The 26,318-nt window shown below is 29.9% G+C and overlaps 1 protein-coding gene across 4 annotated transcripts; it reads left to right on the top strand.

Moving 5' to 3' along the window:
- The first annotated feature begins 229 nt into the window (after positions 1-229).
- Positions 230-24,956, top strand: LOC147813835 (iripin-8-like). 4 transcript variants are annotated; one of them, XM_087159418.1, is made up of 4 exons: positions 230-395; positions 8,915-9,194; positions 15,843-16,288; positions 24,270-24,956. In XM_087159418.1, exons 2-4 carry the CDS (start codon positions 8,928-8,930, stop codon positions 24,811-24,813), a joined length of 1,257 nt encoding a protein of 418 aa, XP_087015544.1. In that variant the 5' UTR covers positions 230-395; positions 8,915-8,927; the 3' UTR covers positions 24,814-24,956. The 4 variants fall into 4 exon arrangements, with proteins under 4 accessions (XP_087015544.1, XP_087015543.1, XP_087015541.1 ...); XM_087159417.1 differs by lacking the exon at positions 230-395 and adding an exon at positions 4,256-4,448; XM_087159415.1 differs by lacking the exon at positions 230-395 and adding an exon at positions 7,062-7,199.
- The last annotated feature ends 1,362 nt before the right edge of the window (positions 24,957-26,318 follow it).

Consider the following 26,318-nt stretch of genomic DNA (forward strand, 5'->3'; position numbering starts at 1 on the left):
TACCCTTTGTGTATTGAATACTCCACTCATTTTTTATAACACTCATGCAAAGACAAGCTTTGAAGTTTATTCAAATAAAACACACTTAAGAATCAATATTTTTCTTGCGAATATAATAAGTTATCTTTGTATTTCTACAAAAATGTAAGTTTACTATTGATTCCAAATCAGTAACCAGGCAACTATGGAAACGAAAGTAAATAAGGAATTGCAAAGAAAAGTAATTTTTAGTGCTCCTTAAATTCTATGCGTAACATGTATTCTTCGTAACTAGAAATAACTACTCAAACTTTGAATAATGAAAATCGATATGCTTTCTATTTCCGGGTTCGCTTTCCTTAGATATATATATAGCGGGGCTGTTTTATCAACCAAGTAAAAGTAAGAAATCTGTAGTAAGTATACGTTCAAATTAATCCCTATTTTCTAAAACTTATTTCTTTATTTTTTTTTCATGTTTTTTTAAAACATATTATTTGTTGATTTTATTGAAAACCATTCGATTTGTTCAAGGCTCAATAATTAGAAATTTATCAGAATAATCCCCTTTTTTTAATAAAAGAAACATATTTTTATTCGATACTTTTGTAATAGTAAAATCTAATCACCTTTGGCATCCAGCTGGGCCACCTTTCCAAACTATCTTGTACAACATACAAACTTTAGTATGAAAGACAAGTACACAGCACAACTGTATAGTAATATTCTGGTTCTTTAACCTCTCTTCCAATCCAAACACCTTAATTAGTTTTAAACAATTAATTGGTTTTAGGATTAAATTATTAATTAACTTCATCCAGTTTAATTTCTTAATCAGTTTTAACCAAATTTTTTCACTCAGGTTTGTCAGCACTGAAGTACTTTTATTTTAATTTTAACTACTTTCAAAAGCTGCCTGTAACATTGCCAAAGTTCTTGATATATTGAATTTTAATAATAATTTAAAATCTGTCCGCAGCTATTAAATCAGACAAACCACCATACGTATAAATTCGGGACACTTCAGCACAGTAGGCAGCAGATATATTAAAATTATTTCCATCTCTGCTTTCAGATATAGAAAACTCACCCCAATTCTCTATTGCATGCTGTGCCACTTCCTCAAGCAGTATTGGATTACATATGTTTGCTATTTTATAACCATTGTTAAACAGCAGACCCAATTTTTGTGTTTACAACTAATGTTAAACCTATAATTTTGAACCCAATCCAAAAGACAATGAAACTCCTGGATCAAGTATTGGGAGAAATTTGCCATCGTGGAAGACTTTTTGATGGAACTAACCCGCATTTGCGTTATACTGAGTAGAAAACCACGTTAATCTCCCACGGTTAACCTAACGGCAAGGGGACTCTAACCCATGATCTGTATACTACTGAGAGTATTTGAAGTCAGCACTGTGGTTGGTGCGAGCAGGGTGCAGAATTATCGATCAGCTATTGCTGGGATTCGCACCCAGTTCACCTCATCGGAAGGTGAACTCTCTATCCCCTAAGCGACCACGGCTCATATGTAAGCTATTGCTGAAAAAAGCAAGCTCCATCACCTATAACTGGTATGACAGTATGCGGCACCACAACAACATTTATGTTTAACATTTCTACACTGATTTTAGAATGGATTAAAAATAAATCTAAATAACTACTTCGTAACTAAGTTTTTAATTCTAGGAAAATACAAAATTGTTCTTGAAACAAAATTGTTCAAATTGAAATTGAAAATAAGTACTTAGCGTTTAAATAACTATTAAACGCAACGTAATTTATTACATAAGACAATCTGAAAAAACGAATCTAAATAAATACCTAACGTAAAACTTATTTTTAACACTATTTGAATTAAAACCTAAGGCAACCTAACCAAATGAATAATAACTATAGTGTTGCCAATAGATAGAAAAATACCCGAATTTAAGCGCTGTGATATGCGATAAAATTAAGACTCCAAAATAAAACAGATTGTGTTATATTATCTACTTAAGAAAACCAATCAGCACTAGGAACCCTATCTGGAGCGAAAACTAAAGAGAGGAAATGCAGACTATCTCTAAGGGTTGTAGAATCTGAATTCCGAATGCTCGTAAATTTAGCATAAGTCTCAGAGCAGGTTAAAATCATTGACTTTAAAAGCAATGACTTACATAGCAATCACATTTTGTTTCTTTTTGACAAATACCATTTTCACCAATTAGAAATACAATGAGATGATGCTTTTCCAAAACTCAAATTACAAACTTCTTTTTTGCTCCATCAAAAATACGAGATATTTGTAAGTTGTTTGTCTTAGTCATGCAATTGTACGTCAAAGATAACAAACAAAAAAGCTCCAAATGAGATGGAGAAAAAGATAATTTCTCAGAGATGAAACCTCTATGCCTGTCACTTCAGTGGTAAGACGCGGAAGTGATGATCACGGTGACGCAAGAGAGGTGAGCGGCTATACTGCGCTTAACTCAAGAGTCTGACTCAATTAAAAAAGTATAAAATATCACTAGGATACCGTGGTTGTCTAAACTGTGTTAATCTTTAGAAGATACAGGGGTTGGACAAAATAATGGAAACACTTCTATACTAATGCATTTTTTTTATTCTTCTCAAAAAATACTTGAAGAATATTTTTACAAATTTAGAAGCACTTAAGTAATGCGATTTCTTATTTTCATCAATGAAGTTTAAAGGTTTAAGGGACCGACAGTTAATTGCAAACGTAAAATAATGTTTTTGAACACCCTATGCCAAAAAATATTGCAATAAATTTTTAACTTGTAACAATTAATTTGGTTATGATATGCGATAATTGCACAAAAATTTTTAAACTTAGATTGAATATTTATAAAAAATTATATGACATATTTTCATAAAAAGAAATAATTTTCTTGGTCTTACGTTTCTTGTTATAACTTTAAAAATAATCAATGTAATTGAACAAAAATAACTACAAAATTATTGCCTTAAAATGTGAGAAAAAAATTTTCTAACTCCGCAAGATATGACTAATTGATGTAGTCTCTTAATATTGCTCAGTAGTTCTTCAAATTTAAATTTTTTTTAAATTTGTGGTGAATAGCATTTGACAACTAATAAAAAAATTTGACTTTCTTAAAAATTTAAAAAGTTTAAAGCAATTTTCAAAGTAGTTTTCGTACTTTTTTAATAAAAGTTCAAAATGATAAGAGGTTTTCCACAAATAACGTTAAATAAGATTTATTAAAGAAGATTTATTAAAAGTGACACCGGCATTGTTGTGGATTATAGGCCATAAAAGTATCTCTTCTTTCCTTTCACAATCGCATTTTGCTGCATGTGTTATCACTTGTTATTTAATTTTGTATTATGATACAAAATAATATTTTTAGAAAACCCCTTTTCCTTTTGATCCTTCTTTTAAAAACTACAAAAACAACTTAGAGAATTGCTTGAAACTTTTTTAATTTTTAAGATATTCAAATCGGACTTTTTTCATTAGTTGCTAAATACGATTCATTACAAAATTACGAAGAAAAAAAATTTTTAATTTTTTCCACATATGTACAGTATAAAAGAACTATTCTAATTATTTATATCTTTCACAGTTTTCAAAATTTTATAATTTATTCAAAATTGCTCAAAAACCTTAGCTTAATTTTATTGAATATTTTAAAGTTATGGCAAATAAAACGTAAAACAAAAAAATTTACTTTTCATGAAAAAGTCTTTCCTCAAATATTTAAGAAAGGCTTATGAAATTTTTGCAATTACTGCTATAATAAGCAAAGTAATTGTTACAAGTTACAAATTTATTCCTACATTATTTTGGCATAGGGTGTTCAAACATACTATTTTCCATTTGCAATTTATCGTCGACCCTTCAAACCTCTAAAAGCTTTAAGCTTCATTGATATGTAAGAGAAATCGCATGATCTAAACACCTGTTTAAATCATGCGATGTTTTTGCATAGAAGTGTTTCCATTATTTTTCCACCCCCTGTAGTTATGGGCATAAAAAATAGGTATTAAATCATTCACTTTACATCGACGACAGTAATAAAAATTTCGAAACTGGATATTTCTTTTAATCTCTCTTAACTAGCTGCAATTCATGCTATACTGCAATTCGGGTATTTACCTAACCGTAAGAATATTTTCCTAAATACGCAATGAAAATCTTCTGTAAATTCTGCTTAAAACTCAAATCAAATTGCCTCAGGTAATGTAAACCTCGACATCATTGTGTTCAAATCGCGTGCCCGGCGAACTATCATTATTTAAACAAAATGTCCTTGGACGTCAATCATGGAAGTTTGGCATTCACCTTTGACAAGGCTGACCAAATCAAAACGTGTTTGCATGATTCATAAAAGAAATTAGCAGACATGCTCTTTACAAATCATAATTTTAACACCTTTCGTTTAATGCATCCAACCTAAGTTGAGTAAACAATGGTTTGAAAGAGAGTTGTGATTTTTAATGTGAGTATATACTTTCTAAATTATGTCGAAAGGAAAGCGCAATATTCTAAAGTAAATTTAATTATGTAAACGTCATATTAAACCGGTTATGCGTTTGTATTATAGAAATATGTTTCATCACTTCAAAAAGACGAAAGGGATTGATTAAGTTTTATTTTTAATGCAGTGGAATTTCTTCTCTCTTATTGCGTTGTCACGGTGTAGTTGACGATAGGCATTTTCTTTTTATTTTTTAGAATTTTTTTATGTATATTTTGACATAGATACATTTACATTTCTTGAAATAGTATTAACAATATAAACAATTTATATCATTCTTAACTTATCTTTAAAGCATATTAATGTCAATTACTAATGTAATGCAAAGCATGATAATGTATTTTCTTCTACATTAATGTGAAATACAAGGTGTTCTGCAATGAAATCCCTAAATATAAGTATACTTTTAAAAGCATTGTCAAAATTTAAGACATAAAAGTGTATATTGGGAGTAACAAACTAATATTTAAGCGAGAGAAAAACGCTGTCAAAATCTGACAAATCACTATTGAGAAAGGCTGGATAAGAACACCAAAACTTATTAAATTGCTGGAAGGAACTTGAATTTGTCGTAATTTGACCAAAAAAACTATTGAGAAAGAAAGTATGCAAAACATCAGAACTTAAACTTCTGTTTCGAATATTTGTCTTCCAACTCTTCTCCGTTTCTTCCGGTAATCAAACATACTTAGAGGCATTGATGATCGTAGACTCACTTTCCTCAATAGTGATTCTTTAGATTTCGATAGCAAATCTCGGCATCATTTCTAGTTTTGTTCCAGCTTAAATATCAGTATGAGATTTGAGAAGGTTTTAATAAACATAATTAAGGGTGGTTATAATGGAACACCACCATTCTATTTTTATTATCATCTAATTTGATGTCAGAGGTGAAGCAAAGCTTTTTAATAATACGAAATGATGAATTATAAGGCAAACAAAAGGAAAAATAAAAGAAATTTAGCAAATATTTCAAAATAGAATATAAATAGAATAATATAAAAATATCTATATTATTTGCATTTAATGTAAATAATAAAAACAGAATAATGTAGATTAATGTATAACAATATAATAACAATTGAATAAATAACATAATAACAATATATTATTCTATTGATATTCTGTTCTACTCTATTGATTTATTGATTTGGTTGATTCTATTGATGTTCAATAAGTAGAATAACATAATAATAATAAACTAAATTAAAGATTTGTTTTAACATTAAAATCTTCCAATTTAACCAGTGCAAAGCTATTCCAATAACCTGAGTTGCAATAAAAGAAAAAAAAATAGATTGTGAGATAAAAATTCCTTATGATGAACAAGAAAATACTTTACTTATTTTTAGCTTCTCCATATAATTATATATTCTATTAATAAAATCTGATTTTTCTAGTTTTGGTTCAATTGATTTGTAATAAATTTTTAAATTTTATATAAAAGCTAAAAGCGTGAAGATATTATATGTTATACATTCCACAAAAATGTTTAAACATTTGTTAACATCAAAATTACTTTATGAAATAACAGACGATTTAAATCCAAGACAAGAGCATTCATCTAAAAATGTGTTCGACAGCCAAATGACAATGCTTTTAAATTTGGGTATCGAAAGTGGTTAGAATTTGCAAATTTTTTACAAAATACAAATCTACTAACACCTTCCAAATAAAAAAAGTTGAAAAATATTTAAAGTAATTTTATATCAAAATTCATAAATTTAATTGATTATAACTTACAAGTACATAGATTTGAAAAGCTGGTTCAAGTTAAAAATGCTCTCATATACTTCAGGAACTTTGAATCAAAAGTTTAAGTGCTTATTTTAAAATATGTAACAGAATTAGGTACTAAATTAATTTTATTCAAAACAAAAGTTTAAAATTAAAATTTAATAAATGAGAGAAAGATTCACCGCTCACAATAGTGTTCGCTGAAAAAAAAAGAGCTTTCTTTTCAAATTATACAGTATTTGAAAAAGCTTTTACCATATATCTGACACTAAAATATTAGCACATTTAAACATGTTTCGAACTTTTCTTGTATTCCATTTCTTTTGACTTAAAATAAAACATATAAAACAGTAAGTTGCAATTTATTTGTAGAAATTTATGTAAAATTTTCAAAATGTAAAAGAAATTTCAGTTCTTTAATAGAAGAGATCTTGAGTTTTATTGATGGATTTTTGCATTAAAGAAAACAGTGTTAGGTAAAACTAATTTTGACAAACATAAAACTAATTTATCTCGTATTATATTTCTTTTGACTAAAATAAAACATATAAAGACAGTAAGTTACAAATTATTTGTTTAAAATTGTGCACAAATTTTATACAATGTAAAAGAAATTACGGCATTTTTTAATAGAAAAGATATAGAGTTAAGAGGGTTTTAATATTAAGGAGAGCAACGATTGGTAAAATTAATTTGGATTGATCGAAAAGTATAAAGAATATTACAAAATTTTCAATGATTGCTCATGAGTGATAATAAGTGACTAATTAATGGCAATCTTATCTTTTGATACTTTGATCTTTCTTTTTCGATTCTAAATTTAATTACTTATCATAAGCACTTGCGCAATATCAGTATAAGTGGAGGAAGGAAAAACCGTTCTGTTTCCCATCTGGTGTAAAACAAGAATTTCTCTTGATATATCTATAAAATGCTTACCTCCTTTGAGTAAGCAGTTTCCTTAGTAATTCAAACGTAAGTATGCACGCCTTGTTAAAATATCTGTTGTTACTAAGCAGGTATATCAATCACGCGTAACTCCGGTCGAACAAAACCTGCTGACTAATCAGCTGTAACCCGCGAAGGTTTTCTTAAAAACGATTTTTTTTTTTTAAATTCCTTTTAAGCTTATTATTTTTTGTATTTTTTAATCCCAGCAAAATTATAAAATTCTATTTAATTTTCTAATAAAATTAATTTTAAACATAAGAGCATTCAATGCATTAATTTAAGAGGTGACCTTTTAATTATTAATTTATTAAAAATATTAATTGGAACTTTTTCTTTGTGGGTTTTATATGAATTAGATTGGATTGAATATGTAAACTTTACAGGTTCGATCATTAGATTTAGTAATACTGCGCTAAACATAAGTGAAATTACATACTGTAAGTAAAACGATTGCATGATGCTAAGTCTGAAACAAATAATAAAAACGAACGAAAGAGGAGGAAAGATTACTGGAGTATTTTGGGATCATGTGGCCCATGTTTATTCGAAGAATGTGACCCATGTTTACTCAATGATGGAAGAATTAGTATAGAATTATAAGAATATTTTATATTAACAGTGATGAAAAAATTTTATAAAAAATTTTTTTTTTCCACTGTGGAAATTAATCAATTTTCAGAACCAGACAGATAACTATATAATAATTATTTCCTAACTTCAGACTGATAAAATAATTATTTCTTAAATTATTATGCCCGTAAACTTTTACTTTATAAACTGTTTCTAACAGAATTTTATTAAAATATTTTTCTACTTTTTTTCTTTATTTTTTATCAATTTAGGTCAAAACAACTGAAAAATATTAAACATTTAAATAATTAGCATTTAATAATTTATGGCTATGAAGTACAGTATGAAACACCGGTGTCTTTTTCTGCGTTAACGGTAAAATTTCTCAAACACAGCACACTTTCAAACAATAATTTTTCAAATTTGTAATTATTTGCAGTTATTTTGATCCAAAAGAAATAGTTATTGAGCATTTAAATTTCCTTAATTTACAAAACCAGTTATTGATACATTTTTGAATATGAACGAAAAGAAATTTCAAACTACTTTTTTTAGATTTTATATTTTAGTACTAATATAATTCCGATAATCATTCTTTAGTTACTATTAAACTGTTTTTTATAATTAAAAAATACCAAAATATATTTTTGTTTGCAATTATAGAGCCTGAAAAAATATATAAAAGAGACATCGATGTCCCACATGCATCAAAGTGTTAAAACTCTAATTTCAAGTCTATTATTAAGTCTAATAGCATTTTAATTAATCCTTTTACTGAAACTAGATTTTATTAAAACTAATAACATTTCTCGCAGATTTTTATTGAAACTAATGAGTTTAATAATTGCTTACACTTTAACTTAATTGTTGGTGACCATCCCATTTCAATTGCATTTTGTAAAGAAAGTCATATTACACACAAATTTATTACATACGCACTTTAAAACAATAATTTTAAAATATATATGTTTAAAATTTTTATGCATTTTAACATAAACGTGTTAAACATTACAACTAAACCCTAGTAGTATTATGAACAGTAAATAATTTGTTCTAAAATATTGAGAAATTTACAATAACTTTTTACTTAAATAAGTAATTATATCTCAGTCATATTTTTTTAATTAATATACATACATTTTTTATAAATAAATTCCCCTATTTCTTAGAAAATTCTCCAAAATGGCAATTTTGTGTGCTAAAGTCTTCAAAACTGTCTTATTATTACTGATTGTGAATGTGATCGTCAGTTCAGCCTCATCGTTATGTACTCCATCTGAAATGGCTCATGAAAATCTCAGAAAATTAGCGCACGCAAATAATGATTTTGGGCTTAAACTTTACCAAAGACTCGCTGACGAATCTTCGAAAAATGTGTTTTTCTCACCATTAAGTTTGTCTGCAGCTTTTGGAATGCTTTTCTATGGAGCCCGTGGTTACACAGCTAATGTAAGTATTTTTTTCACTTTTAATGAAATACCTTATATAAGTCACTATTTTACTAAACTCCATAGTTCCTTTTTTTACAGAATAAAAAAAGAAACAATAATCAATACTCTTTTACGGAAAGTTTAAAAAAAAAATCTTTTACATAACATGCTTTTGTATGCACATTTTTTCTGAATAACTTCTTGAAATTAGCATATTTTCAATTTTTAGTTAACTTTTAAATATTATTCTTTAAGAAATAGAGAGAATATAAAGTCACGCACTTCAAAGTTTAATAATCCTTATTTAGCAATAGAATTTAAACAAAAGTAAAGTATCACAAAAAGTAGCTGATATTTTTAGTTAATAAATTTATGATGTTAAAAGAAATTCTCGAAATATCATCAACTTTCCCGCAAAAGAACAATCAAACATCACCGGCAGCGGTTAGTGAGAGTGTGGGTGACCACTTTAATGAGCCTGCGAAGAGACATAGGGGGTGCAGAATTAGTCCTCGCTAAACTCTTCAATCATAAAGTGGTCGACTTCGTACGCAAGTCGTTGGGCTACCAAAGTGGGGTAACCATCCCTCTGTAAAAAATCAAAATTGCAATGATCTTTGGAACGTCTACGGAGATGTTTCCCAGGCCATAGCCCATTGTGCAGTTCTAGTGCAAAGTAAATATAGTACTATTACTACTTCAACATTGTTGCCATTTTTTTATCCTTTTTGTCAGCGAACGCAGAAACTTAGTTTCGAACTATGTTTTTTTAGTTAGATTTTTTATTACCGTCTAAATCGGAAGTGAAGTGTGCTTGTGCACGCCCTATCTTCGTCAGCTAACTGATCCAATTGCTCTGAAACGTTGAACTAATCATTTCCTTGCTGAGTTATTAGGTGTTCAGCATCAAAATGTTTCGACACTGTAAAAAGTTTTAGTTTATAGTTGCTACAATTTTTGGTGTTAAGGTCGGCTAAAATTTTTTACCGTGATGTAATCACATTTTTTATTTTTTTTACTGCTATAATTTAATTTATTCATTCGTTTTTCGTTTGTTTGTTTATTTAAAACATATATTCTCATGCGCATTAGAATAAATTTAATGACTTCATCGCAAAAACGTTTAATTTAAAACAAGTACATTTTAAGTAATATATTTTTCGCACTAATTCTTTCAAACAATTGTTATTCTGTCTGTTTTATATAATTTTTGGCACGATAACTACAGTTCTGTACTTGTAAATGTACTTAGTTTACCAGAAAACCTACCAAAAATGGTACCTACTATACACCAAAATTTTTAACAGTGTAGATAACGTTAAATGACGCAGTTTAAATGACGTTAGAACATGAATTTTGAACAAAAATGACATATCGACTTGAATATTCATTGTTTCTGGTAAAGCAACTTGTTTCTGCGTTGTACAACAATCGTTTCGCAAATGAAATCTAATCATGGAATCATGGATACCGCTTAATATATATTTAAAAAAATCAGACTAGTCATCGACCTGAGGAAATTGAAATTCAACGCGTCTTCATGAAATTAAAGTTAACCTTGACTTACGTGACTTTAAATTTATCCCGTAGAAAGCGCAATAATGTTTAAGAGAATTAAAATGTGATATGCAAAAGAAAAATTAAATAAAAAGTATCATCTGAATAACTTTTTATCTAGTGTCTAGTTATGTACTAGTTATGAACTAAGATAGTTATGTATAAAGTTAGTTATGCACTAGTTATGTCTAGTTATGCATACTAAGATGCGATCGAAATTTTAGAGACTCTAATCTAAAATATGTTACACTTGAATTGTGAATATCATATTTTAAGTTACTAATACAGAAAAGAAAATCTAATTTTTACGAATAAATGTACATTCTATTTCCAACAAATTGAATAGAACCACAAAATAATTAATTTGGGTAGCAGTAACACGAAAAATATAGCTCCAATATTTTAGTCAGGAGATTAGTCGAAAGTTTAAGCCCTTTAACGTAAATTTCTTATTTAGATGTTTTGATATGTATATGAAATCAATTAAGCTAATCAAAACAATTTAGCTCATGATGTTTAAACTCATTTAAATAAATTTCATGCAAAATATATTTTTTAGACTTTTTTGTTATTATTCATTTTATTAATTATTATAGCAGTCGAAGAAAAAAATTTGTATTAAAAAGTTTACAAATTTTTACATTATTTTAAGTCGATATAACACAAAATTATTCCTGAGAAATGAAACCTACTTTCCTGAAATATCATTCAACAACTTTGACCGTTTTCCTGACTAAACTATTAATGAATTTTCCTGATTATAGCTACCCCTTATATTTTAAGGATCAAAAATCTAAACCAGTCAGCTAAAAAAGACATGCTTATTCAGAAAAAGTATATTTTCGTGCCCGATTCCGTATGATTTGAATAAATTAGTTATCATATTTAAAATTAGCTCCTTAAACTATTAATATTATATTTTATTCGGTTAAAATACTATCTCGAGATTAAAAGATATTTCATTATTTAGTTTTCATTTTTGTGTACAACACATTTAAAAAAGGCTGCACAACAGCTATAAACTAATTATTTTTATCTGTTCAGGCAGATTAATGGTGGCAAGACGCACTCAGATCTTGAGGTCAGTTCTCGTTAAATGTCCTAGAAATTTTCAAACTCTGTAAGGACAGAAAATTCTACAAATTTGAAGAGATGTGTTTGCTCTCAAATCTCCTCGAATTTCTCCGAAAACATATAACCTTACGCTGCAGTGAAGTGTCAGAAAAATTTAAAAATGCTCATATGTGTAAAAAAATAGTATTGTTTTACAGAGAATGAACAGTAAACAGAAAAAATCGAAAAATCACCATGGTAAAAGATGAAAACGCTATACTTGTCTTAATACAATTTCAGCAAAAAAAAATTTAATAATCATGCATGATCTTTTTGAATATTCATGTACTCATTAATTCTTTTTACATGTGTTCAAATTCAGAATATTATACGATATTACAAAACTGCTTAGTAATGAAATCAAGTTTGATGAGGATAGTTCTGCACATGATATTAGTTATCAACTAAAAAAAATCTTTTTGCGCATATAAGTAATTATTTTAAATAAATATATGGGTGTCCTCAAATCGTAAAATTTTTCGAAGATGCTCAGTTGATTTGTTCTTAAAACACGGTTTACAAATCTTGTCACCTTATGCAAATTAACTAAATAATAAATCATAAATAGATTTCGTACACTAACTACTAAGAACATACACGAACTAGTTTTTTATGTAAGTTTATGTTGCTAGACTGTTATACCTCTGTACAAAAAGTTTCCCTTTAAAAAACAAGAAAGATAGCACAAAAGATATTTCCTAATCAAAAACCAGTCGTATAAATGCACAAGTGAAAGTTATTATCAGGATGAGTAATAGTTTCTTATGATAGAAGAATCTTTTTCGATTTTTTTTTTCGCAACAGCAAGAGATAACGTTTTTTAGTCACGATATTTAGTGGTTAAAATGGTTTACTTGCTTGATGTTTCTAATTTAAATAATGTGTACACTTGTACGATTAAAATGAAGCTAAAATATGTTAACATTTGAAATGAACATAAACTACAAAAAAAATTATATGAATAAAATAATGTAACAGGAATTAAAAATTTTTTGAATCTCTTCTCTCTTTTTTATTTTTGAATATCTTACAGCATTCAATATGAAACCGTTTGATTGGTAACTGTATCTATTTTCAGCAGTCAAATCACAGCTAGTAAAATGGCAAATAATCCAAAAAGTTGACAACATACACTTAAAATAATTTTCATTTCGAAATTATAGTTGAATAGTTATAGATTTCTATTCTAACCTAGTTTAACCGCTTCCTTTATCAAATTTTTTTGGGAAAAAAATGCAAAAGATAAAAAAAATTTTTATTTCATTAATAAATACAAGGAACTAAAACAAAACTTAATACATAAATTTTATCTTGTAATTATAATTTTATTATGTTTAAAAAACGTTTAATTTACCATCAGGTTACTGTCCCGAGTCATCTCGGGCAAATGAAAAAATTCAATATTAGTCTTTGTATAATAGTTTTTTACAAGGGAAAACACAAAATGATACTTTCCAAACGTCAGTGAAGTGATACACCATCTTTTTTTAACTCCTTTTTTCTGTGTAAATTCAGCAACCATCATATACACTGAAGAGCCATTACATTATGACCACCCTGCTAATAACATGTAGGACCACCTTTAGCCCTCAAAACTGCTAGCACCCGTCATGGCATTGATTCCACAAGGTGCTGATAGGTAGTCTGAGGTATCTGGTACCAAGCGCTTACCAACTGGTCCTGCAATTCCCTCACATTGCGAGGGGGTAGCGTGGCAGCACGAATTTGGTTTTCCAAGTAGGACCACAAATGCTCTATTGGATCAAGGTCAGGTGAATTTGGTGGCCAAGACATGACTTGAAAGTCACTGGAATGTTCCATGACGATTCGACCCATATGACATGGTGCATTATCCTGTTGGTAAACACCATCCCCCGCAGGAAAAACTGTTGCCATGAATGGGTGAACCTGGTCTGCAACTATGTTCAAGTAGCTTACAGACGTCAAGGATTGTTCTATGGGGATTATGGGTCCTAATGTGCCGCATGAAAACATTGTTCCTGGGCGAGTCCATTGTTATAGATGGAGGGTGGTCATAATGTAATGGCTCTTCGGTGTATATAAGCCCATAAAAACGTAGGCAGCCCCACAATCGAACAGCAAAACTCCCACACAAAACTTAGCAAACTTCCAATCACAGCAGATAATTTTTTTTTTTTTTGCTTCTGGTTAAGTAAAAATGTGACAAAACAAAACGTACTAAGAAATTCAGCTACGCCCAAGTTTTCTCTGGATAATAAATATTTTCAATATATACAATCCCGAGTTAACCCGACTATACAAACCCGAGTTAAACCATAGCAAATAAATATTTAAGCGACGAAAGAAGAAAAAGGCTCTAATGAAATAGAACGAATCACTAAAGAGGAAAGCAAGATTAAAAACGCATCGAAGCCAGTTTAATTGACGGAGAAAATTGCGAGTTGATGAAAGGAGATTTTTAGAAACACCTTGCAGTTACAATCAGCACACAATCAATCGATCAAAGTACAATCCTGTTGTGAATGGATAATAGTAATATCCTTTTATATCAATAGATGGCTGTCGATGATGTTTAATTACGTTGGAAATTATAAAATGTAAGTACGTCAGAGATATATGGGATTTGATTGATAGTAATAGAGAATTCTGTCGTATTCTTAATGTATTTGATGTTTTATTTGTAATAAATGTGTCTGTGTATAAAATCTGTTAAATGGATAGCACAACTAATTGACACAAGCCCGCAGTCCCCATAAAAGAAGTAAAAACTGCACAAATCCTAATACTCCTTTGTATTTCGAAAACTTTTTGTATTTTTCGGGTTTAATATAGGATTTAACTAGGATTCCAAAAATATTGAAATTATGTATTAAGGACGGTGTTTGTGGAGCACCTTGTCCAAAGTGTTGCGTATCGTAATTTTTGTATGCCATACAATATACAAATTTGTTTGATTTTGCAATTACGTGATTAATCTGCTGAAATCTTATACGAAACTGAAAATTCTCTATAGCTCTTACAAAAATTAGGAACCACGGGTTTATTGTAGATCTTTATTTATCGGGCAAGAAATCTACGAATGTACTCATAAATATAGTGATGTGTAATGAAATTTGATGGTCCACTTAGTCAAGCGTGTTATGTCAGTTCGGAACTTGAAGATTTCAAATAAACCTAGACATCTGATGAGCATACAAAGGTGGTCAACTAAACGGGTTTCAATGTGTAACTTAATGCTAGTATGATGATGTATTAGAATAAATTCTCTTTACAGAACAAACCAAAATGTTTTAATCAAAAAGTGAATAAATACTTAGTGGCATCTATAAAAGTATTTTTGTGAACAACATTACTTCTGCCAAAGCTTAATAGTTTCTCAAATATAATTTTGCATGTTGTTGTTGTCCATTTGTCAATACCAACAAGCCTCTCTAAGACAGAGTGGTGCGCTTCTTCTTGTGTTCCAGTGGCGCCATCTATGGCCAAGAATTCAACTTTTACATACATTGTAGCCACTCACATACATTGTAGCTCGTTATATAGAAAGCAGTCATTCACGCGCAATTCATTCACCCTGCTGATCGTAATTTTGACCAGAACCACACAACGATCAATCTGCTATCCAGTACCCCCAGAAGTACTAATTTGTAATGGGAACTTGAAGGACTTAGTGACCCCGCGTGCACCAGTCACCACATGACACACGGCGATTCTTCGACCAGTGGGATTAGAACTCACAACCTCTCTGAAATGGGCCAAACGCCCTATTAACTAGGCTATCCCTGCCCTTAATATACTTTTACGTAAAAAAGTGGTTTAAACAATTTTTGAATTAAATTAGAATTACAGAACATTAGAATTACTACATTAGAATTATTTGAATTTGGTACTGATGTTTTAAAATTGTTTTTATTGAGATAATAGTATTAGATATTCATGTTCCAAACGAAACACTCTAACTATATACTTCTTTATTATAATTTTTCTAGTTCAACTTTGTCTTTGCTTCTTTCAGGAACTGAGAATTGCCTTGGGTTATGAAAGAGCAAATTTACCAAGTGAGCTTGTTCATTCATCCTTCAAACAATTCCTGGCTGATACTGTTCCGGAAAATAATGAAGTAAATCCTGAATATACCTTGAACCTAGCTAATGCAGTGCTATTAGCAAAACAGCTCAACTTAGTGCCACAATATAAAAGTGACATTCAGAAACTATATAATGCAATTGTACAGGATGTGGACTTCGTTAAAGATGCTGAAAATATTAATCAAGGAATTAATACTTGGGTAAAAGCTAAAACAAATAACAAAATTCAGAGCCTGTTTGATAAGTTAGACCCATCGGTCATCATGGTTCTTCTTAATGCAGTATATTTCAAAGGAACGTGGAAAACACAATTTCAACCAGAAAAAACAAGACCACTGAAGTTTTACAATGGTGGTTCAGAAAATGGTGCAAAGTAAGTCAATATGAAAGGTTATGAGCAATATATTAAACAAATAATCCAAAGTAACTGAAGTGATAAAGTTTTAGTTGATTAAAAACTTCATTCGCTTCAAAAATATACAAATTGTAAATAACAGTCGACATGTTTCAAGCTTTCAAAATCAGGCACCTATTTTCAAGACTTGACAGACGCGAATGGGAAAAAACAAAAGTGATTTGAAATAAAAACATAAAGTTTACTACGAAAAATGGAAAAGTGAAGGTGAGAATGCCTCTCTCGGCCTCTGCAGCTTCTCTCGTTTTATTTTTTAACTTTTTTCTCTCTCAGCTACAGCGGATTTTTTCTGGTTTTGTTTATCCTCTTCATTTTTCCATTTTTCGCGTTAGAGACTTTGCGTTTTTATTGAAAGCACTTTTGTTGCTTCTCATTCACAACTGGCAAGTCTTGAAAATTGGGGCCTGTTTTTGAGAGCTTGAAACACGTCGACTGTTATTTCCATTTCGTATACATGCAATATTTTAAAATCGACAAGAAATTCATTCGAGTAGAATTATTAATATTGCTTATTTCCATTTCAAAAATTGAAAAACGCATTTAAAAGTTTGTATTCCCTTGCTTAAAAATTAGTTGTTAATCTCTAATGAATTTCTTTTTTCTTACAAGGTTTTTGCTTACCTAATACTCTCTACATACAAAATGACAATTATTAAGCTTAAAAACTCTTGAATTTTTTTTATAACTCTCGTTGAACAGCTGATACAATTTGGAGTTTACGACTACCAATGTTTAACTCCGTAGCCTTGCAGTTTTTAACCCTATCCAGAGGACAAGGAACTCCTGGACAATGTGTTAAGAGAAATTTGTTTTCTTGGAGGACTTTTTGATGGAACTAACCCTCATTTGTGTGACATGGGGAGAAAAACCACGAAAACTTTCCATGGATAGGCTGGTGGCAAATGGACTCTAACCCATGATTTGTTTACCACAGAGGATATTTTGCGTCAGCAATGTAGCAGATGTAAGCCTGGTGTAGAATTCTTATTATCAGCCATCGCTGGTACTTGAACCTTATTGGGAGGCGAGCGCTGTTACCCCTAAGCCAGTGTTTCCCAAATTGTGGTACGCGTACCCCCAGGGGTACGGGAACAGTTTAGCAGGGGTACGCGTTCTTATGCGAAATATCTTGCAGCAAACGAAAATTTCAAAAACTTTAATTTAAAAACAATGCTAGCCATAAAAATTTACGATTACGTATTTTTCTGTTGGCCATTTTTTGCAGAGTTTACAGTTAATAATTAGTGGTGTCAACAGCCAGTTGTGATTTTTAACGTTTGTGCAATTTTTTATAGTAAAAAATACATTCATTTTTTTATTAGTAGTACACAGCGTTACGAAAAATTTAGAAAGGGTGTACAAAAGTCATAAGTTTGGGAAACACTGCCCTCCCTTATGAAAATTTAAGGTATATTTAAGGTTGATTTGAGGTATTTTTGAGGTATTAAGGTTGTTTTGAGGTATATTTGAGGTATATTTAAGGTTGCAGAGAAAACAGAAATAAAAATTATACCTCGTAAAGGTTGTAATTAAGGTGTTTGAGGTTGATTTGTTTGATACTTCAGCTTGTTTTGAGGTTGTTTAAAATTCACTTCAAATCATCCAGACTGATAAGGTGATTTTTAAGGTATACCAGGTTTATTTTCTTGCATTTGTAACAAAAGAGGTATTTTTGAGGTGTAAAATTTTTTACCTTATTTCAACTAAAAAGAGTGAGATATTTATTGAGGTATATGAAGTCATTTTATTTATACCTAAGCTTATTTTGAGGTTGTTTTAAATTCACTTCAAATCAACCAGACTGATAAGGTGATTTTTAAGGTATATCAAGTTGATTTTCTGATACTTGTAATAAAAGAGGTATTTTTGATGTATAAAAAAATTGACCTTATTTCAACTAACGAGAGTGAGATATTTATTGAGGTATATGAAGTCCTTTTATTTATACCTAAGCTTATTTTGAGGTTGTTTAAAATTCACTTCATATCAACCAGACTCATGAGGCAGTTTTTAAGGTTCACCAGGTTGTTTTTTTTACACTTGTAACAAAAGAGGTATTTACGAGGTATAAAAAATATAATTTTTTTCAACTAAAGAGAGTGAGGTCTTTATTGAGATGTATGAAGTCATTTTATTTATACCTAAGGTTGTTTTAAGGTTGTTTAAAGTACACTTCATATCAACTAGCTCACTTCCCAGAGTTCCGTGCTAGCCGGCAAATGTCGTGTGTGTTTACAATCGAAAGTTTCTTTAAAATTCGGTAAGTGTGCTTGACATTTATTAATTTAGCTTTGTCACTTTTAATCAAATATGCCTCAATTTTCAAGCTTAAATTTCATTATTTTTGTTTTAAAGACGCGTCCTGATCTTACATTATTTAAGTCGGAGGATATTCTTTGAGGCTATTGTTGTAGGCTTAGCAATAAGACAGATCAATCTAAATATTTCTCGTCGCTGTTTAGGGTAACGTTACTGGTGAATCGTTACAGCAGGTTACGCACAGTATATTTTATTGTTTGTAATTTATTCAAATATAACTATTCTTTTTGTTTTGCTTAAATGTATATGTTTTAACGTAGCAGTATGCAAGCTGATTGAGTAAAAGGTTCATAATTTCTCTTATAAATAAATCACTGAAAATAGAAAGTTAACAGTTTTTATATATTGCAGGTAATAAAACAAATAAACAATACTATTGTAAGGAACGAAATGCATATTTGTTGCCTTCAACAAAAATCTAACATACATATTTAACTAATAAAATAAACATATACAATAAAAATTGCAATCAGGGTAAATACATCACACAAAAATTTTAATATTTCTTCAAAAGTTGCATTTTCATAAAAATATATATTTACAAACATGAAGAAAAAAAACAATCCTGTTTTTCGAAGTAAATATTCATTTTTTTAAATTAATGTTTACTATTAACAGGTGATTCTAAGGTAGGAAACAAGTTTACCATATCAAATCAACAAATTTCATAAAAAAATATATGAGAATTCCTAATAAAATCTGAAATTTTTTTTAATAAAAATATATGTAATATGAGATAAGATTCAAGCTAATTTTAGTGAACTAATTTTTTAACCCTCCTCACAAATTAATAAAGCAAACTTCATAAATTTTCATAATCTGAAAAATATTTTGTTTTTAAACTCCAGAAATGATGAGAAATTGGAAATTCTAACATTATCGCAGAGAAAGAAAAGAATTTTTTTTATTTTTAAATGTGCAGAGTAAATAAAAATATAACGCTAATAAATAAAGAATTTTGAAAATTAAATTCTAATAACATTAAATTATGTAAGGATCACAGAAAACTATAATATCAATGAAAAAAAATCAGAACCGAATAATTTCGGTAATAATAAGTGATTGATATTAACAGCGATTACATTATATATAAGCGGGGATTACTGAACTTACATATACATTGCCTCTAGAGAGAAAAAAGTTATTCTAATTCTAGGTTGTTCACCACATTAGCAAAATAAATTTTTCCAGTGTCATCGCACTGGATGGAAATACAAACAGAAGATATATTTGTCACAGGAATTAAGTTAATTTGCCAGAATTAGTTACTTGTGTAATATAGCTTAGTTCAACATTAAAATTAAGATTAAGAGAACGCATCTTTTCACCAGAAATCATTTCTTGAATAACACCATAATAATTCCAGCAACAGCATATTGAATTCTGACAAGTACAAGTTACTAAAATTTTTACGAAGAAATTAATGCAGCCTAGTTTAAGTTTACTTGCCCTTTTATACATAAGCTTGGTTTAGTTGAGTATCTTAAAAGTATTTGTATGTGTATCACCTATTAAATAATATCTGAAGTTAGTTAGCAAAAAGGCAACTATAGGTGAAGGAAAACTGGCATCCACTTAAAAAATTCTCATGCAAAATTCAAACTTTTTGTCCGTTTAGTCCACTAAGGCAACGCCCCGCTCTTCCGTGCCACAGGTCCTGGGTTCGATCCTTGGGCCGGGCAAGGTTGACTCAGCCTTTCATCCCTTCAGTGGGTCGATAAATGAGTACCAAGCATGCTTGGGAACTAAACACTGGGGGTTCCGCGTTCGGCTGACCACCTAACCGGAACATCTGCTCCTGCATCCCAGAGCCCAAGGTCAAGAAAACTGAAATGGGCACAGTAGACCTTGGCCCTCTATGGGCTGTCGCGCCACTGTGTTTAGTTTTATTTTAGTTTTTAGTCCGCTAAGGCAAAATCTTGAATATTATTCTAGATCAACATGATGCAGTTTAATATTTTGGAATGATTTTCAATTTATTTTTAATAAGACTCGTAAAGAGACTAAAAGAACATGAAAACTTTTCGTATAAATAGTGTGCTCTAATAAAATAGTTTTTATCTTTAATCCACAAAGAATATTGTATAAAACAAATTTACTGAGACAGCTATTCCAAAAAAATAATTTTATTATTTCAATTAAATATTAAAATCATTTTGGTGAACCTATACTTAATCTGCTTATATTGTAGTTAAAAAAGTTTAAAAGTATTATTGACTCTGGAGTTTTGTTGTCAACATTAGTAACTTATCAAAGTTATATAAATATATATTTCAATTTCTTAAAAAAAAATCTCATCTGAAAATTTCCAAATGAAACTTGCTATGCAACTTTTATATAACTTGATTTTACTCAACTTGAACATGCAACTTTTACAGAGCTGCTCCGTAAATGGCATCCAGAATTTCAAGGTTTGAATAAGGCTGTCAATAATACGTGCTCTGCAGCTAGGAGGAAGTGGAGACTAGGAACTGGAAAGCCTTCCCCTGGGAGTAACTCTAAATATACACCAAAAAGAAAAAAGACAAGTAAATTATCTCCTTTGATTCAATGAAATCTTTTCACCTAAAAAATTACTGATAAAGTTTGCATGATCTTTGATTTTTGAAAACATTATTTTATAGCATTATCTTAAATTATTCTCTCAGGCAAGTAAACATATAAACTTAATGTTGCTTTTATTTCGATGGGGCATGAAAAACACAAAACATTGATGTTCTACATTGTTTTATTAAAAGATGATTGATTCTTGATCACATTAAATAAAAGGTTGAAAATGACCTTTTGTTTTTAAAAACCTTACGTGATAGACAATTATTTTCGGAATCAGCAGCATTGAGAATTGGTTTTAGTACAATTTCTTTGGCGAAATTGGACTAAAAATTTAAACAAGCAGGCCAGTGTAATTGAATTTATTCAAAATTTGCTGAGAAAAAAATTTAAATATCAACATAACAATCCATAATTAAAAATGGTCGGTTGAATTATTGGAAAATTAAGAATTTCAATAAGCGTGTTATTTCTACAGCAGTTTTTATATGCATCTTATAGAAAAATTAGCTTTTTTAAGTGATATGTTTAAACAGTCAAAATAAAGAATTGAAATATACTGGGAGGAGAGTTTTGCAGGTCATTATTATTATTCTTATTCATCTGCTGTTACTAAAGAAACCATTTATTTATTCAAAATTGAATAGAAATAATAATAAAAGGTGATTTATGCAACGAAATAAGCTTTAAAATATTATTCTAATCTTTTAAAATTTGTCATTATCAATGTAAATATGACTCTCGCTAATTCAAATTTTTTATTTATAGGTTCCAATGCTCCAAATAACGTAAGCACAGCAAACTTGCAGAAGAAGCAGAGTAATTGTCAAGAATTTTGATTTCTTGAACGAAAAATTAATTTTTTTTTGTTAATAAAAGTTTTTATTTGTAAGCTGGCTGAATTATTTAAATTTGCTGTTATTTCGCTTTTACAAAAAATTAGCGCCTTTAACATCTGTTCTATATAAATGAGTTCCCACATTTTTCTGAAACAAATGTATCCTCTTTTCACGATAGTTTAATTGAAATTATTAAAATTACAGAAACATTTGAAATGTTCTTTTAAGGTTTATGAGTCAGCATACTTAACATTATTCAACTCTACATGTTAATTCAAGATTAATAAATTTTATGAACTATTTAATTGCAAATTAGCACAAGGTTCACAAACTATAAATTAAAGGCGTTAAGTGAAAATTCCTATTCTGAATTGTGTGAGGAAGAATACATTCCAATGGGTTGTATTTCAAAATTAAAGGAAGATATATTCTTTGCATTGCATTTTACTTTTCTTCACACAATACATGGAAATCAGTCGAAAATTCTTTCGAAAGAAAGATTCATCCGTATTCCGCCTATGTGTTTAGAAAATAGTTTCTTAGCATCAGGATTAGCAGTGAAAATTAAGACAGACCGTAAAAAGTTAATAAGTAATTACCACCTAATGTGTAACATTAAAAACTCCATCAGAGTGATAAATACCTCTACAAGTGAAAAGATATATATTTTAGGTTAAAAGTTAGCAGTCTAAGGAGAAACATTTTAATTATATTTAATTACCAGCATTAGCATAAAAAAATATAACCTGAAGGGAAAAATGGCATATTTTAGTTTGATTAAAAAAATTTCCTTTACAAGCATAAAAACCTATATTTGAGGTGAAAAATAATACACCTTACGTTAGTAAAAAATCACCTTTCCAACTATCAACAATTACACCTGAGGTAGATTTAAAATAACCTGAAGAGTAAAATGACATGCCTCAGGTTGAAAAATATATACCTCTACAAGCATAAAATTAGATACCTGAGGTTGAAAAATAATTACCTGAGGTCGAACAACATACACCTGAGGTTGATTTATAATAACCTGAAGTGTAAAATGACACACCTTAGGTTGTTGAATAAATACTTCCACAAGTGTAAAAAAATATATTTCAAGCTGATAAGTAATAACCTAAGGTCGAACAAAATACACCTGAGGTTGATTTGAAATAACCTGAAGTGTAAAATGACACACCATACGTTGAAAAATATATATCTCTACAAGCATAAAATTAGATACCTGAGGTTGAAAAATAATTACCTGAAGTGGAACAAAATACACCTGAGGTTGATTTATAATAACCTGAAGTGTAAAATGACACACTTTAGGTTGTTGAATAAATACTTCCACAAGTGTAAATAAATATACTTCAAGCTGATAAGTAATAACCTAAGGTTGAAAATGAAACACTTTAAAGTAATAAATATCTACCTCTCCCCAGATGTAAAATTAAACACCTCAAGTTGAAACATATATACCTCTGGAGGTATATATTAAGGTATATTTGAGGTTGGTTTTGAGGTATTCATTTGCACCCTTTTCAACCTCAACGACGTCTTTAAATAACAACCTCCTTTATACCTTTAAAATATACCTTGTTTATACCTCATTTATACCTCGATTTTTTCATAAGGGCTAAGCCATTACGGCTCTCTTGAATATTTTAATATCTTTTGAGGCATTGGCAAGATTCTGTAAAAACTTGACTGTTGAATTGAAAAGGGAATTGAAAATGGAATTGAAATGGAATGACGGTTGAATTGAAAATGGAATTTTTTTTTAATTAATTTATTTATTTATTACATAATGCGTGCTCTTATTACAGTTGTTCAATTTTTTGAGGAATTGTCAAAATAAAGCATTTCTGAGCTTTGATGAATTGAGAATAGCTTGTTCACCCTATTTCCCTAATTCCAACCCTTCCAAGTAATTTTTTATGGGACAATATTAACAGCAAAACTTATACAAATATACTCAAAACCATCACTAAGCTCAAGAATGACATTCAGAGAGTCCTAAGTATTGATGCTCAGATAGTTTTACGAAATTTCTACGTAAGTCTGCTTCCAATCATAGCCATTATTGGCAAGTATATAAAACCTGTCGTACACTAAATACAGATATCAGTAGTTACTTAAAAAAATTTTCGTTAAATTTTTGAATTTATTTGCTTTGAAAATGGTGTTTTTTATTTCATATAACTCAATCATTTTTACCCTGTACAAGCTTTTGTTTTTCCTTTCAGAGAAGTATCTATGATGAACATCAAGGCTAAATTTCCGTACACAGAGGTCGATGATTTCCAAGCTCTCGAACTACCATACAAAGGAGAAAACATTAGCATGATTGTTTTGCTGCCACGCCAACGAGACGGTCTTTCATCTATGGAAAAAAGTCTAACCCTTGAAAAGCTTGCTCTTATCCAAAGACAACTTTACCGGACCACAGTCGTTGTATCACTTCCAAAGTTTAAGATCGAATACTCAAAAGAATTGTCTCCTGATTTGTACGCCATTGGAGCTAAAAGCATGTTCAGTGCTGGAAGTGCTGATTTTTCTGGCATGACCTTAGACAAGAATGTATTTGTTAGTCAAGTTTTGCATAAAGCAGTGGTCGAAGTGAACGAAGAAGGAAGTGAAGCAGCAGCAGTTACTGGCATTGTAAGCAACAGGATGAGGCCGTTGTTTGACGTAACTCCTGAATTCATAGCAGATCATCCATTTATGTTTGCGATTGTAGACAGGAGAAGCACTATGGTATTGTTTGCTGGTCGCATCAATGATTTGTAAATACTATTGAACTTCCCTCGCTGATGGATCATCATTGCCAACACCCTAAAAATCATTTTAGGAGTCAGATAGATCACTATAAATTATTTCAAAGCACTTTGATCACTTGCCATTTTTTTTAATTAAACTAATTTCTACTAGAACTATCGCAGTTGTTTATTTATGTCTATATTTTTATCACAGAGTCTTACTGTAATATGTTTCTGTGACTGTTTAATTATATACTTTAGCAAAACCTGCATGAAACTCAATATTAATAAGCAACTAAATCTTGTTGGTGAGACTGAATAGGTAGGTAACCCACTTTCTAAGTTTATAAATTATACCGATAGACCCTCAGCTAATTTAATCCTTCATATAAAATATAGCAGCCGGTGAACAACTGACCCAATTAAGAGCTTATGACAACTTAACTCCGAAGTCTTGTAATTTTAAACCCAACCCAGAAGACATGGGAACTCCTGGATCAAGTATTGGGAGAAATTTGCCTTCATGGGGGATTTTTGATGGAATTAATCCGCATTTGCGTTACGGGGAGAGGAATACCACAAAAACATCCCACGGTTGGCCCGATGGTAAGGGAACTTGATCCGTCTACCACTAAGGATATTAACGTCAGCACTGTATTATATGCAAGCCAGGTGCGGAATTGGTATCGACCTGCCATCCCTGGGATTCGAACTCGGGTCATCTCATTAGGAGGTGAGTGCTCTATCCCCTGAAGGTCATGGGAAGTACATTTCCAACCAACTACATAAACTTTTTAATGTCGATAGAAGGCTATTTTCCACTTATGATTTCAGCAGCCATCACCTGATAATTTCAGAAAATAGAAAAAAACAAATACCAATGAAAGGCTTTGTTTATTTAAAAGTGTGTAAAAGTAAACGATAGCGTGATTTCCAAAACTGAGGTCAATACCTTTAAGCTATTTTCAACCTGTGCATTATGCGTCCATCCATTTGATTATCCTCAATGTGCTTATTTGCAATTATAAACAAAGAATTTATAAACACAGATGTTCAAGTTTATCTTCAATTATATAATGTAGTTAAAATGTTGTAAATACTACTCACCTTCGCACCAAAAAAAATTGTCTAAAATATCAATGATTTTTTTTTATAAATCCATCTTAATCCCAAACATATTTTAACATAATAGTACTAGAAAAAACGGTCATATAAAGGGTTGATGTAATCGATCTGTTTATAAATATCTGGTACATATCAAAGTAAAACTGAAGGCGTGCACACCACCACCCGGTATGAATATTCATAGTCAGACAACAAAACACAGAATTTAAAATTTTAATTTAAAATATTCAACAAACTTCTTATTCAAAACAAGTAATTATTAAAATAGGAGGAAAGGTTGCTCTACTAAAAATACTTATACATGTATGAGGGAGATACAAACACTTGTTCAAACATTGAAAACTTTATTTCAATCAAATGTTAATTTTAAATTAATAAGTTTATTAAAATAGTCTGGGAGCCAGTGGAAGG

The sequence above is a fragment of the Parasteatoda tepidariorum genome, chromosome 3 (assembly GCF_982258835.1).
Source record: "Parasteatoda tepidariorum strain Cologne lab strain chromosome 3, Ptep-v5.0, whole genome shotgun sequence".
NCBI lineage: Eukaryota > Metazoa > Arthropoda > Arachnida > Araneae > Theridiidae > Parasteatoda > Parasteatoda tepidariorum.

Coding starts and splice junctions, on each gene's coding strand:
- LOC147813835 (XM_087159418.1), top strand. CDS start 8,928: ATGGCAATTTTGTGTGCTAAAGTCTTCAAAACTGTCTTATTATTACTG. Junction 9,195..15,842: donor CCCGTGGTTACACAGCTAAT/GTAAGTATTTTT, acceptor TGCTTCTTTCAG/GAACTGAGAATTGCCTTGGG. Junction 16,289..24,269: donor GGTTCAGAAAATGGTGCAAA/GTAAGTCAATAT, acceptor TTTTCCTTTCAG/AGAAGTATCTATGATGAACA.